This window comes from Emydura macquarii, unplaced genomic scaffold (assembly GCF_026122565.2).
Source record: "Emydura macquarii macquarii isolate MOO-44397 ecotype Brisbane River unplaced genomic scaffold, CSIRO-AGI_Emac_v2 contig_2897, whole genome shotgun sequence".
NCBI classification, from domain to species: domain Eukaryota; kingdom Metazoa; phylum Chordata; order Testudines; family Chelidae; genus Emydura; species Emydura macquarii.
The window spans coordinates 22,267,837-22,284,211 of NW_027133034.1; the positions used below are offsets into that span (position 1 = coordinate 22,267,837).

At 39.0% G+C, this 16,375-nt stretch overlaps 1 protein-coding gene across 1 annotated transcript in view; it reads right to left on the reverse strand.

Moving 5' to 3' along the window:
• SNCAIP (synuclein alpha interacting protein) overlaps positions 1-16,375 on the reverse strand; it is a 101,220-nt gene that overhangs the window by 29,601 nt on the left and 55,244 nt on the right. The window contains exons 4-6 of the mRNA XM_067569363.1: positions 7,046-7,911; positions 5,755-5,934; positions 2,966-3,079 (exon numbers count right to left, since the gene is read on the reverse strand). Coding sequence (XP_067425464.1) covers positions 2,966-3,079; positions 5,755-5,934; positions 7,046-7,911 — 1,160 coding nt within the window. The remainder of the gene's footprint in view (positions 1-2,965; positions 3,080-5,754; positions 5,935-7,045; positions 7,912-16,375) is intronic.

The following is a 16,375-nucleotide window of genomic DNA, read 5'->3' on the forward strand; positions in this document are numbered from 1 at the left end:
ACAGTGAGGTGGCAAAATTTGCAGATGATACAAAATTACTCAAGATAATTAAGTCCAAAGCTGCCTATGAAGAGTTATAAAGTAATCTCACAAAACTGAATAACAGGGCAATAAAATGGCAGGTGAAATTCAATATTGATAAGTGCAAAGTAATGCATATTAGAAAAAATAATCCCAACTATACATACACAATGAGGGGGTTTAAATTAACTATTACCACTCAAGAAAAAGATCTTGAAGTCATCGTGGTTAGTTCTCTGAAAACATCCACTCAATGTGCAGCAGTCATCAAAAAAGCTAACATATAGTTAGGAACCAATAGAAAAGGGACAGATAATATGACAGAAAATATCTTAATACCACTGTATCAAACCATGGTATGCCTACACCCCGAATACTGCATGCAGTTATGGTCACCTCATCTCAAAGAAGACATCTTAGAACTGGAAAAGGTACAGAGAAGGGCAATGAAAATGATTAGGGAATGGAACAGCTTCCACATGAGAAGAGATTAAAAAGATTGGGACTATTCAGTTTAGAAAAGAGAAGACTAGAGAGGGATATGACAGAGGTCTATAAAATCATGAATGGCATGGAGAAAGTGAATAGTGAAGTGTTATTTACCCCTTCACGTAACACAAGAGCTATGGGTCACCCAATGAAATTAATGGACAACATGTTTAAAAAAAACAAACATAAGGAAGTACTCCTTCACATACTGAAGCACTCCTTCTTGTTATCATAAGAATAGCCACATTGGGTCAGACCAATGGTCCACTAAGCATATAGTATCCTGTCTTCTGACAGTGGCCCATGCCAGATGCTTCACAGGGAATGAACAGAACAGGACAATTTATGGAGTGATCCATCCACCAGATCCAGTCCCAGATTCCACCAGCCAGAGTTTTAGGGATACCCAGAGCATGGGGTTTCATCCCTGACCATTCTGATTGATGGACCTATCCTCCATGAACTACTCTAATTCTTTTTTGAACTAAGTTATATTTTTGGCCTTCACAGCATCCTCTGGCAACAAAGTTCCACAGGTGGATGGTGCATTGCATGAAGAAGTTCTTCCTTATGTTTGTTTTAAACCTGCTGCCTATTAATTTCATTCCTGTGTTACATGAAGGGATAAATAGCACTTCCTTATTTACTTTCTCCACACCATGATTTTACAGATCTCTATCATATCTCCTCTTAGCTATCTCTTTTCTAAGATGACTAGTCCCAGTCTTTTTAATCTTTCCTCATATAAGTTGTTACATCCTCCTAATAATTTTTGTTGTCCTTCTCAATATATTCCTACAGCTATACTCTTATTATTCAAGCATGGAATTTCTATCCATAGCGATTTTATAGTATTGTTCAATTCATGTAATACTTTTACTTTATTTGAGTCTGCTTTCCTTCATATTTGGTGCCACTTCCCAACCAGCACGATCTACTCTGATATTCCTATATATTTTGCACCCTGGTATTACTTTATCCTATTGATCATCCTCATTCTACCAAGTTTTCAATATCCTCATTTAGTGCCAGGAAGTCTAGTTCACCCATCTTAGTATTTAGACTTCTAGCATTTGTATATAAGCACTTGTATATTTTGTCTATATTCACTTGGTTGCCTTCATGTGTTATTTTTAAATGAGACTCTTTTACATTAGACTGTTCTTCACTAGCTCATATTTTTGTTATCCTTCCTATCTTCTGTACTAGGAGAGTTCACCCCAGGAGGTATAGTGTGAGAGGATGCCATGACATCATCTGGAAAGAGGGTCCTAACTATGGGATTGTTTCCTTCCACTCTAGTTTGATGTTCTCCTTCCTCAAGACTTTCATTCTCCTGAATAGCACTCAGGCTTTCAGACTGTGGGTGAGACTGTTCTTTCAGGGTGCCCCTGAAAGTCTCCTCCATGTACTTCTCTGTCTTTGCTTCTCCAGTTCAATCACTCTGATTGAGGAGGAATGAGTCATTTTCTCAGAAGCAGTCACTTCCTTTTTTGTGTTGTCTCTCAGCCAATGAGAGAAAAGAAAGCAGTGGTGGCCAAATCAGTAACTGGTTCTATGCTGTTCCCTGTTATATGAGGTAAGATGAGGGCGGCTTGTGCACTTCCCTGTGAAGGCCATCAGGCTTTGAATGGCCCCTGAAGAAACTAGGGGGAAAACAGCTTATCCACCAGAGAGGCCGGAGAGAAATAGCATATTTGTTCTTTCCCACAGGAGACACTGCAGAGCTAGTGGGTGTTGGGAGTCCTTTGGGGAGGGTTCACTGAAGGGCTTATTTGGGGAAAGGGACCGTATAGTCACAGAGGGCCATGTAACCTAGCGGTGTATGTTCCCCCAAACCCCTTACAGATCAGTATAACTGGCATAAGCATCTAAACACTAAACCTTTTAAGGTTACCCATCACTAGATTTATATGTAGATTAGGTGCAGTATAAGGTTCATTTACAACATGCTTTTAGATAAAGCTCAATAAAAATGGCCAGAGCTAGGCAGATGCTGTTCAAGTTTCCCCACATCTTGCATCACTGCCAATGGATCTAATTCCTAAATTGTCACACTTCTGCAGATTATTTCAGGCTTGTTGTCTCCTGGAAAGAGCATGTAAACAGTGGTTTCCTGATATAGCCAAAAGTCCATTAGGACTATGATGAGATGACTACTCTCTTCTACCAGAGGTTATGTGTCACTTAACCCTACCTACAACCAATAATTTATACCTTGATGGGCGGAACTAGGAAGAGAAATCATTTAAAAACACAATTAAAATGTGCAGTTTTATGGGGACTTGTTAACATTCTAACTAATTAAGAATGTTTGTATTTAATAACGGAGAGATTGCATTTAACAGTGAACGTAAGTTCCATTACAAAACATTTGACTTGAAGAACAGTATAAAAGGGTACTTTAGTGCAAACACTGAATCAGTTTCTTTTAAAAAGTAAAATTGAACCATACCTGACCATAGCAACCTGCATAGTGAATAAGGCTTGGGTGATCTTTTGAGCAACTTAATTCAGCAATTGCTTCTGTTTCGCTCACCATCCACCGTACACACTCCAGTTGACCATTCTAAATAGAGAAAGAGTAGGATTTAAAAGTTACAGCTGTTTCAGATTCCAAACCACATCTACTACATAGGGAAATGTTTAACAGAATCATATATGCATTCTGATGTTCACATAAATCATCCTAATTTGTTTGCAAGGTTGTGTTTATATCTACTGATAACATATGTGTTAACCCAGATGCCCTACTATAATTATAATATGGCTACTGGTAATATGTTGCCTACTTATTTTCACCCTGGATAATTATTCCTCCCTTTCCCTTCTAAACGCCTGTTGTACAGAGTTGTTGACATAGAGTGGCTGCTGAATGCACCACAGATGCAGCTGCATTTCAAGAGTGAGTGAAGTGATACTTAAATATACAAGCTGTACAATATTTTGGGATCTTTCAGAATGGAACCCTGCTTGTGTTACTCACAAGTCTAGACCCCAATGATTTAGAAGTCAAATCAATGGGACTACTACTTGTGTGAATAGAGAGAGTATGATTTGGCCATATATATTAATCTTTTGCTGTCAAACAGTTAAATGAATACTCTCTAGGTTAAGAGATATGAAATGTGACCTGCCTTTACCTGCCATTTCTTATTTATCTTTTTGTAAAACCCTTGAAATTCTTTATCTAAAATGTTTCAAGTTACTCACTCTCTTATATTTCTCTCAATTTATTTAAAATAATTAAAGCTGTGAAAAATATTTGAATGTATACTTTTAAATCAGTCCTTTAAAAGAAATCATATATCTCAGATTTTGGCTCTAATGCAGCCAAACATAACTATCTTGACAAAACAGTATCCCTTTCACTACCCCTAAACTACCCCACTAAACTCTTCTATTCTGAGACTTTTAAAATCAAGTAATGGATTAATAAAGGATAGTGCTTGCTCAACTACTAAAGTCATCAAAGAAACCCTTTGTAATTTGCAGGGGGTTTTTACACAAGTTAAAACAAACTATCTATATGGCAGTGTGACTTGTCTGATACAGCACTTACTCCAGTTCCACTCTCCAGCTCATAAAAGAATCAGAATGAAGTCCTAGATTACATGGCTTGGTTGAAATTAACTCGGTCCTTAATGGAAAATGATGTGCATCACACAAACATTTTCTTCTAAAGTATGTGGTACTGGTCATTGTCAGAGATGAGACACTGAGCCATTAGAATGATCTGGTATGGGACTTCCTGCTCCTATACACAGACATTGGGTCTGTACACTGGTATAAATCAGGATTAACTCCATTGGAGTTACACTGGTGTAAAACAAGTGCAAGCAGAATAAAGCCTATTATAAATTATATCAATGCCTATAGAGTTGCACGGATAGGGACTGAAGACTGTAAAATTTAGTTATGCCAGAACAATTTTACAACTGAAGGACAACATAAGCACAACATAGTATCATTAATGGAACTTGTGCCTGAGTCTCCTCCAAGATGCAGTACCCATGTTTTCATTATATTCATCAACCACTGAAAAACAGCCACCTACTCTGGGAAGGAAGACAACAGATGTTAACAGAGTACAGCAACACTATCTGACAGGTTAGGATAAGAAGTGAAGAATACTATACCCACCTTAAACTGTACAAGGATTTTAGGTAGACAAAATGTAGCTACCCAGATTTAAATTTGGCCAGAACTGTGAATCTAAAATCCCTACATCTCTGAAAAGCAATTCACTTGCCAAGACTATTTAGACATTGATTTAATTCTTTATTTGAAATACAATGATTTTCTAATGTTATATCGGGGCACTAATTCACTAGAAAGACTTTTCGCCCACTGAATCCTTAAAATCAGTCCTGAAGTACAGAATTGGCCAAGCCTGAATCAATTTCCAAACCTTTTCCAGGAAGAAAATAAAAAATTTGAAGAACCAGAAACTCTTGTATTACATTTCCCTTTTCCTTGTTTCTTATTGCAGTACTTAGCAAAAGAGTGACTGAATTTAACCCTATTTGCTGAAGACGCTGAGAGCAGTTTAGTTTAACTGTCAAACTTCCTGCACACCACTGTATTTTACTACAGCACAACAGTACTATAAAGTTTCATGTTTTCCTGTATAGTAGATTTTTCCCGTAAGCTTTAACTGTTTCCCAGATGACATTAATTTTTGTAGTTTCTGACAGGCTACATACTGTGCTCTGCAAGAAGTAAATTTTAACTTTGGTCTGATATTCCAAACTGCTCTTGATATCTAAGAAGTTTCAGCTTCAGATGTGGCACCATTGAAAAAAAGCAGCATTAGAAACCACCAAAAGTGCTGTCATGCTTTACGAACGCACATTTCCCATACTTGTCTTTAATGCTATATTCATCTGAGTGAAAAACAAGACAGTTATAGCCAGTAAAGGAATATTAATCTGAATTTATGATGAATAAAAGTTCCTTGAAATATAAAACAAATGATTCTTATTAATACCAGCTAACTGATTTAAAGTTAGGTTAATGTATATGTGAAAAAACCAGCAACAACCCATTAAATGACACCGTGGTTTATGGCTAACATTAACTCTTTAAAAGAAACACATTTTTATTTGCTTATGTGACATCAATCAACCACAGAAATATCTTTTCCACACCCCCTTTTTGCCCCAATTTAGCAAAAAAGGTTGAAAATAACATCTTGGTATAAGCATTATTTATAGCCATCACAGATCATTAAGACCAAGTCACCTTTATTGCTAACCCAGCTGGAGTTAGTTGTTCACTGTTCCGCTCATTCAAACAGTCTTCTCCCATTAAAGAAGTGAGATGTTGCAAGCACTCTGCATGTCCCTGTGATGCTGCTATGTGCAAGAGATTGTTCTCACTTTCATCATGAATTTTGTCCAGATTGTCTGCTGCTAGGTGTGGCTGTGCAAAAAGGAACAGTGGAAAAATCAGTATATCACTTATGCAATTTAGGATAAAAATTTAAACAGGATATCAAGTCTCATGGCTCAGGATATAAGTCAAACACTTAATAACATGGGGCTACAAAGAATCATTCTCCATGTGCATGTTATTGTCTATTTCTCCATAATTTGTCCACTTTCCTCTAAAACATCTAGTGCTGGTGTAGTCAAGGCCTATTGATCTGATTCAGCAGTTTCTAATAGAATTCCAATACACAGGGAAAGGTTACGTTGTGTGGTCTGGACTCACTGTATTTGTCTGTCAGATAAAGCAAGCAGCAACACAATCATATTCTACAATATGACTTTTTAAAAAAAGATTTGACCCTTTTCTTCTTTGCCACTATCTCCAGGAGTAATGTGGCATCATAAAGTGTCCATGATTCCCCTTAGCAAATTTGCCAATGCTCTGTGCAAAATAGTACATGCACTGCTGCTCTGACAGCCTTTCTGAGTCTTGCTTTCTCTGCATCATGTTGTTAATTTGCAACTAGTTACTTTGGAAACACCTATTCACGGTTTCTGATCAAAGAACTGGAACTAACCAAAACTTCATATGGGTCAGAGGGCAATCAAGCTTTAGTGTGAGCACCCATCTGTGAATGCTGCTGCAACAAACTGGCATAAACACTCCTGAATAATAATCAGAATACAACAGAAGCCTCTCTGTTCCCATGGTCAGCATCTGAGTAGAAAGTGATGTAATCCATAAATAACTGAACAAAGTGAATTGCAAACATTTTGCAAGGCAGAACTTCATAACTAAATAAATTTTAATTTAGTATACAAGTGGATTTTAAGATGAAAAGTATCTGCATTTTATATTATTTCAATTTATTACATAAATTACTAAGCTTGTCCATCATGACTACCTAAGATTAATATTATAGTTTAGAATATTGTAAATAAATTCCACAAGTTTCATTTGGAAACCCATGCATTCAGTTTCTAATTAAAGAGGATCAAATGGAGTTGCAATGTATGATATGAATCTAATCAACTGTTGACTTAAGGTATTGTCTTACAGATTTATTTTATTATAAATGCCTTATGAAAAGGATTACACTTACCAGTAGTGATATCTGCCCTTCTTTCACAATGTTTAAGATGCTTTTAATTTTTTTCACGTCTTCACCCTTTTCTTCTGGGCCTCCTGAGCCGCTCCAGTTCATATTACTGTTCAGTACATCAAGTTTGTTTTCTGTGACTGCTGTCTGCAGAGGAAAAGTCCTCTGTTGGCAGTTTGGCATTGTCTTCTCAGTTTTATGAGCTTGGAGATCGGCAACTGCCCTGTTGAGGAAGCACTTGCTCTGGGCTTCAGTTTCATGGACTGAGCTACATTTAACTAGAGGCTGGGAAAGCTCTAATTCTTCAGCTAAATGCTTGTGCTCATTAAGGACAATGGACTGCGCTTTTCTCATCTGAGAGCTTTTCACAGGGGACAGAACACAAAACTGTGTTGTGCTGGCTGACAAGTTCTCACTGTTTCCTGCAGAGCAGGTCTTGCCACTAAGACCATTCACTGTTGAATATACACCCAAAATCCTTTTCTCTGGAGCCGCCTTGGTAAAAGAAGCAAGTTGCTGGCTTGATTTAATGTAAGGCACATCCAAAATTTCATCCATGTCCAGGTCATAGTGCTCCAGCTCCCCAAGTAAAACCCCAGACTCAATACTTTTACTTTTAAGGCCCTCTCCATCTCCTGGACACTGATCAACATTCTGAGATGCAGGATGAGAATCACTACCTTTCTGATACTCCACCTTCTGGTTCTTTTGGTCATCACTTTCATTGTTCTCCGAGCTCTCTGGCTGGTGCTTTAGTGGGGAAACCCTCTTCACTGGTCTGAACTTACTGTACATGTCTGCAATTCCTGTTGGTTTTTGTGCATTTCCAATAAGAGTTGAAACTCCACAGCTCCAGCTAGTGCTGGAAACTACAGAAACAAAGGAATGAAGAACAGAATATTAGTATCGGGTGTGTACATTTATCATGTTGTATACTTTGAAGATGTGATATTTCAGACCAAGCACAAGGATCAGAAATTTACCTGAAAACATGTTCCATTCACACCTAAGAAGATTTGCAGTTAACCATACTTCTGCTACAGTAACACCAACATTTAACAGTCTGCAAAGAAACTTCTTTCAAATCAGACATATATCCTGAACCAACAGAACTGAACCAAATTTAATGAGAAAAATATAAATCCCAACTACATGATGCATGTAACATCATCAGTTGGTAAAGGCCCATTGGCATCCATATTAATCCTGTCATAAAACCATGCTAAGCTATGCTCTGCCATTTTTATCTCATTGAGCTTCATTGGAGGAGTGGGATATTCTTCTGGGTGTTCAGCAGTAGGACTGTTTGGAAATTTCCCATCATAACTGGTTTCCACTGAAAATTTGGTTTTTTGACTAAAAGCTTTTCACAAAAACTGTTTTCTGCAGAAAAATTTTATTCTTCATCAAAGAACTGAAAGTTCTTGGGCTCTGGCTGAAAATGATATATATATCTATTTGGATATGCCACCATGGTGCCTCCAGGGAGTTGTGATTCAGTGCCTCATGACTCCATTCATCTCTATGGGCTTGACTTTATGCTCCATAATACATTGCAAACAGGGGACTGCCAGGATGCACCACCTCCTCTCACCAAGAGGGAAGACTGTGACACATGGGAAACATACTCTGACTAGGCAGCTTGACTTGGAGAGGAGGGTAGGAGCATAAGGCACCTGTATTGCAACTCCCATGAGGCACTATGCCAGAATTTCCCAATCTCAATATCTGGCTTTTTGGTGGAAATATTTCAGTTCTCTATTTTTCATGGAAAATTTCAAGAGACTATTAGTTTTCTTCCCATTTTGACTGAAATTTTGTGCAACCTCTCCCTCCGATTTTTCAACCAGTTCTAATCAGTAGAAAAATCTTCCACCCTTCCATAGCTACAAAAAGTACAGTCCCAATTAATAATATCCACAGTGCCCTGAATCAGTGGAACCCCAGAACAAAGCTTCCTTTATATTATTAGTTTTAGTAGGGGGACTGGGGACTCACCAAATTTCTTTCACTAAACCAACTTTGATGTTTTCCTTTTAAAGTGACCTTTAATGTATATAAAGAACTAGCACACTCTAAAGTTCAAGAGGCACATTTTAAACATGGTAGATTTATTACACATCCTAACTGTAGTGTATCAGTGAGGTCTAGTCTGTGATCACTTACATAATCTGTAACAAACAACTTTCTTAAGAAGCAATAACATACAATTTTCAATACATTACTGAAGGTCTGAATGAAAAGGATAGAACTGCTCAGTAACTGGAGTTGTCTGACTATCACCTTGATATCTTTGGAAACTCTTGTGAATATACATCACAGGAAATAATAAAAATAATAATAAAGAGGCAAGTAATTTAGTGGGCCAATACACAGAATGCATTGTACTGATTTATTTATGCATTATATAAGATTCTAGGTTCAAAGGGCTACACTTTTATGTTGGTTTTATTTACATGTGAAATTTTTTCCAAGTGATACAGGGAAATGGATACCATATGTTTTCCAGCTGTTTTGTTCTGACAGGAGCCGTTAAGGACTTTGAATGGAAATGAATTCTGCCTGAGTCTTATGAAAACATTTCTTTCAACAGAAGGGTCTAGACAGAGAAAATGGCATAAACTTTTTGTTTGTCTTCACTTTCCTTATGCTTAGATCCATTATTCTGTTGCTAGGCTGAAACGAGTTACCTCTTTGCCACTTTCTAATCTCAAAAATTGCAATCTACACAGAACTGTGACAGTAAAATTTTAAACCTGATGTTAAGAGAAAGCAAAAGCTGATTTCTGCAGATCTTCCTCGATTCACCACATGTTCATTTAATTCTCTTTTCCTGCATTACATTCACAGTAAAAGTTTTCTCATCACTCATTTCTCCTTCTCTTTTGTCCACTACATAAGTGGGACATTTCTTTATTCTTACTACTACAGAAAAGCAGACTTAAAACAGAAAACAATTATCTATGTTTTCTCCAACTCATGGATATACTACTTATTTAAACAGAAAGATGGATTTACATTGCACATAATAAAGGGATAGATTGTGGCATTTAGCCACAGGTCCCCATCAAGGGTGGTGCTGATCAGATAGTCAGGCACAATCTCTCCAGATGCTGCTTCCTGTGCAGAGGGGTTGCATATTTTGCACGAGCCATTACACTGACAGAGCGCTGCTCCCCATGCACACTGGCCCCATTCTACAGACCAGTGCAGAGGGGAGCAGAACCATGACCATGTCTCCTTCCCACCCCTGGTCAAGGACTTCTTCCCTGAGAGATCAGATGTGAGTAGGTGCTGTGATTTCCAGAGTGCTGAGGGCTCAGGGATTGCTACTGTGAGTAGCCTTTACACAGTTGCTCTAGTGGGAGAAGGCTCTTGCTCATCCCTCCACTCTCATGAGGTCATGCAGAAGCCACTGACAATCCAGGTAAAATAAATGCTATTTGCTTTACTCCTCTATAAACCATGTCACAGGCACTGAACTGGAACTCAGGAGATCTTATTCAATTCCGAGATCTGCCACACACTTGTGTAACCTTCGATATGTCACTTATGCTGCGTGTCTCAGTTTCCCAACTATGACAAGGAGATCATTCTTCTCTACTTCACAGGGTTGATATAAGAATACACTCATTAAAGATTTGACCAGTGTTAGACTCACTGGGGCCCAGGGCAGAAATTAAGACGTGCCCACGAAAGGTGCATGCGACGGTCTCTGGGACCAGAGCCAGCCATTAACGCTAACCCACAGGCTGAGATGACACTCAGTGGCTGGAGGTGGCACTCCCTCTCCGAGTCCTGTTGCCCGGGGCTGACAGCCTGTAATTTAGCTTTGCAGGGCCCCCCTGTGGCATGGGGCTCCGGGCAATTGCCTTGGTTGCCATCCCCTAACGCTGCCCCTGAATACGGATCATGAGGTGCTCAGGCACAACAGCAGTGGATGCCACGTTAGTACAAAAAGAGAGGGACAGGATAAACCATTTCATTGACATAAATTAAGTATGATGCCGTTTGATATGTCAAAGTTGTAAAACCATTTCCTGGATATTTGAAGTGAAATTTAAACTGTTAGCACCAAATTTGCAGAAGTAATTGCTGACCATAAGTTGTGCCCAAAAAACATGTGCACTCTTGAACAGGTAATATATTGACTTTCAGGCCATTCTGCAAGTCTCATCTATTTACCCAAAGTGTTGAGGAGGGAGGGGTATGGTAAGGGCTGGTACATGTTGTAAAGGGGTATTTTATTTGTATTTTGACCAGACCTCTGAGAAGCAGCTGTTTCCTGCACAGATGAACTTCATTCTTGTGGTGGACAGTTCTATTGTACGTGGACAGTGGAACTGTCTACCAGGTTTCTCACTCCAGAGCTTTAGTAATCTCTCAAATACTCCGCACCAAGGTCATTGAGTACCATGAAGATAAGCACTGAGACTTTTAATTTTACTTAGTATTTGACAGGAAACCAGCAGAGAGCAGAGGATAGGTTTGATGTGCTTGCAGGATCCCATGTTGCTGAGGAGATGTGCTGCAGCGTTCTGAACTAGCTGGAGTTTCCTAAGCTTAATGCTCAGGTACATCAAAATGTTGTAGTCCAGATGGAAGATGATAAAGCCTTGTACATCCGAGGCCATGTCACCTCAGCCAAAATGGGATGAACTTTCTTCAACCAGAGCCAACCGAGATGGAAGAAAGTATTACTTGTGGATGCTTCTCTCGGGACAGTGCTCTCCTTTAATGAACATTTCATGGTTTGTAAATGAGCACACCATCTATGTTAGGTTGGTTTTAGTTGGCTCTCATTTCTATTGTCAGACGAATGAATTCAGATTACTTTGTCTTACCTGAGACACCTCTTCTCTGCCCCTGCAAGACTTGAAAACAGGTTCGAATTTCATATTATCTACAAATTCCCTTATTGTGGTGTTTACTCCCTTTCCATGATCAGTAATGAAGACTTGGCCTAGAACTGTTATCTGCGGTACCCCACTAGAAACCTGCACAACATTTTTAAAAAAATCTCTCTCTTGGTTTTAAAGTTAGCATTTATATACTGTATAACCACTGGAGAGACAAGAGTAAATATATGGATGATTTTACATTTGGAATTCTACTGCCATCTGAAAGAAATGCCTTACCTTTCCTCTTGTGGTTCGTTACTTCATCAGAGCCCCTTGAATGAATTAAGACTTGTATTCATTCCAGGTCCATTTACAATATTCTGTCTCTGACTTTGTATACAGACATTGAGGCGCTGTCTACACTAAGGAATTTTTAGAAAATTCCTCACAGTTGTTAACACTGATTCATCTCCACCAGTGTTAGCAAAGCTGGGGCTTGAAGAGACAAAGGGATGCTATATATAACAATGGGATAATAAGAACCAGTTCTGAATGTATTTCTATTTACGTATTAATTAACAACATCAGTGAAATATATTAAAAATTTTAACTGAAGGTGGTGCTGTTTTACAGTTTTAATATACTGACAGCTTCAAAGAGCACAATTTGTGCTCTGGCATGAGAAACTTGATTTGTGAATGACCCTATGTGTGTGAGGGTGAGTGTTCTCAATTTCCTATTTCAGTTCCACTTATCCACTCTGACAGGGCAAGGTTTGGGGTTAGGATATGGCAGAAACAGGCCTTAATATTAGCCCATTCTACATCTCTTTCTAGATGATCCATACAGCAATAACCTCAGTAAAGGAGTCACTTGTCTTATCTTGGCTAGAGGAAGAGCATTGCAAATGCTGTCAACTATAATGGATAGGATATAGAGGAGGGAGGAAAGGAGAAGGTAATTCTCCAAATGAATTGGGATCTTCCAGACCCTGTCTGGACTGATTGTAGGATGTGACCAGATGATGTGAGTGAAAATCCACACTCAGATGTCTGGAAGGGAATTACAGGATTAGTGCTGATACAAAATATGTAAGGGGGAAATGAAGTAAGAAGAACAGATTTTAGACTGAATAGCTATCACAAGTATAACTGAATTACTATAGACAATTAGAATAATGGGTGTATCTGAACAGAATCTTGTATCTCTCACAATGCTAACCCTTTTTTCAGGGTCTGACATTATCCAAACAATCATTTTTTCTAGTAGTTTCAAACATATTTAGTTGCGGCACACTTACGAAGCATGATAAACACCAGAACTTATAAATACAACTGCCACTAAATCACAATTTTAATTTAATACAAGTCACATATTGGTAAACTACCAAATAGCTTCCTTCATAAATCGTGTGGTGCACCAAATCTCGAGGAATAGAAAATGTCAGTCTTTACGGATAATTTCCCCAATCGGACAGCAATCCCCTGGATATTCTTGTGAACCATGCTAAATTTAGTTCATTTAGAGGGTTACTGAGCTAGCTTTTCACTTCTGGGGACCAGAGGTCAATTGGCTTACATCAGTAAGTGAATAAAGATCTCAAAGTAAGATGCCGTTCTCATTCCAGGTACCAATTTAATGACATCAAAGTCATCTTAGCTAACAGAATACATCTTAGAGCAATCAGCTAGCTCGGTGAAGCTGGTTGAGAACAGATGTCATGAATGGTTAGCTCCAACGGCCTTATGAAACCTAACTGTCTCCCCAGTGTTTGCTTATTATGAGAAAAAAAGCTACTAATTTCATACTTAAAGGCAAGAAGAGCCGATTTCTGCTCAGGTAAATCATTTTTGCTTAGAAAAACAGCGGAAATCAAGTTACCTACTGGCTAGCAACACCATGTCAGAAAGTGGGCTAGCTGGAATCACATTTAAACTGATTTCTTTAACTCTGGTTGGCCCCTGCATAGATAGGGCCATAAAGGTCTTTGGGCCTAATTAAGGCCACAAACAGGACAGACAACCCTCACAGGATATGTCTATACTGCAGCTGGCAGCGAGCCTCCCACCTTGGGTAGGCAGACTCGTGCTAGCTCAAGCTGAGCTACCGCACTAAAATTGTGTTGTGAACATTGCAGCTTTGGTGGAGACTCCTACTAGCCACTGGAGCCCAAGCCCACCCAAGCCACAATATCCACCCCGCTATTTTTAGCAATCTAGTTTGAGCCCCGCTAGCATGAGATTGTCTACTCATGCTGGGAAGCTCACACTCAGTAGCAGTATAGACATACCGATAGTTTTACCTGAATCATTTTGTATTGTAAAGGGGAGTTGGATGGGCCAGAAATTGCCTCGAAGCCTTTCCCCCGAAATGGGATGTGGTTTCCCTCTTAAAACCAGCGGGCACCAAAGGATCTGGGGCCCCTGACTGACTGTGGGGCCCCTGCAGCTTTAGTTGACTCCACAGTCCCAGTGATGTGCTTAAATGGTAACTTCCTGCTGCTAAGAGGGTCACAGAATAGATAATACCCTCACTTTACATTAACTCTGTTAATTTGTGCAGGGTGTGGGAGAAGGTGAGAGATTGAAGAATGCATTTCCCCTTAGGCACAGATTCTTGACCTTTGGAAAACAACAGGGAAAGAAGTTGCCATGGAAGTGACTGACCAACCCTTTCACACGAGAGGGAAGATCCACTAGGAGGGGCTTCTTCTCTCAGATCCTCAGGCCCCTTGTTGACCAAAAGAATGGCCAGTGAGGAAAAAAAGATGCATATTGGATTTTTGAAAATAAGTGAAATCCAGTTGACCCTGGATCCTAAAGGAGCAACAGTGAGACAGGAAAGTTAAACAAAATCTGTTGAAAAGTTTGGATGGCAGAAAGCATGCTGATTGCCGAATACTGTTATGTTTTTATAGGATTAAAGGTATTTAGATCAATTTAAAACCATTATAACCAAACACTTTCTTGTATTACCACCACGTTGTTCAAACATTTAGATCAGTGTTTCTTAACCTGGGGGTTTAGAGAGGTCGCAAGTGCAGATCTGGTATTGGGGGTGGCAAGAAAGGCAATTGCCTGGAGCCGCAGGGGCGCCATGAAACTAAGTTATATGCCTCAGCCCCGTGGGGGTGGGACTCAGGCTTCAGGGGTACAGTAGTTTGGAAAGGTTAAGAACCACTGATTTAGATGAACTGGGTGAAGAAAATGGTATTGACTAAACCCCACTCTTACAGATTAGCGATGATGTAATACGAGATTTTAGTCTCATCAAGAGGTTCTGGTGATACAGTTCAATTCAGATTGTCTTGTAGTGACATTGTTACACACATTTTTGTTTTTTTTTTTAAATACAGAATAAAAATGTATTTATATTTTTCTGGATTCATGACCCCTTGGATTCAGCTTGCTAAACTAAAATAGAAAAGAAAAAAACAACCAAAAACCTGATTCAAACCCAGAGCTGGTGGTAAAAAAAGTAGCAACTTGTTTTTCTACGGTACACCAACTCCAGAGCAACAATACCAAGGTAGAGGAAAAGTCTGGAATGCAAAGTGGCTATTATTTTGCTAGCCTAGTAAAGCCTCCACATTTAGAGTCCTATTATTTGGATATGTTTCACTTTTAGTTCATTCAGAAAACAATTCTGGGCAACATTGGAAGACAACTGACAGCAAAAGGGACCCTACAAATGGAATTCAGTTAACAATTCAGCTACATAGCAGGCTGTGAGTATCCCAGGATTTCTAAGAAGAATCAGGCATAACTAATATTTCAGCCTTGTTATTGGTTTATGTAAGTTTACATTTGCAAGGCTCTCTCTGCAAATAAAAATAAATATTATTTCTTAAAAGAGAGCTGAGCAGACCATTCTGGCTGGGAGGCTTCCGAGAGCAGACTAGAGAATGAATTCTGACTTTAGTTGCAATTCCTGTCCTGCTCTCTCTTGCTTTATCCTTTTTTGTGGAGCGGTTTATGTAGCTATATGTTTATGTAAGATTATAATTTAGAGACACTCCCTCATAAGGGACAGTATTATGAATATAGGAGTTTAGAGAGATGCCCTGGAAGCTGGGATTGAGAACACAGTGTAGCTATGTATAGCAGTTCATCATAGAAGCTCTCTAGTTTGTTTTATTAAAAGTTTTATTCCTTTCTCATTTATTGGTTTGTTGTTTAATGAACCCCAAGATCATTACAGTTTACATCTCATTCCCTGCCCCTTCCCCACCCACTTGCTTGCAGCAGGAAGTATTGTCTGAGTAGCCCCTGCCCTCCCCTCTGCAGACAGCCACAATCTGAGCAGAGAAATAAGCAAGGCTTTACCTCTCTTTATTTTCAAGCCCAGCTGCGTAAGGGCTGTGACAATCTAGCCCTTAATGATTCTGGCAGGAAAAGAAGCTATTAGAAAGCTTTAATTTATCTACAAAGCTTGATAATTTACAACTATGTGAAGGAAATACAGAAATAAGGGTCGCCAAAGTCTGGCATAA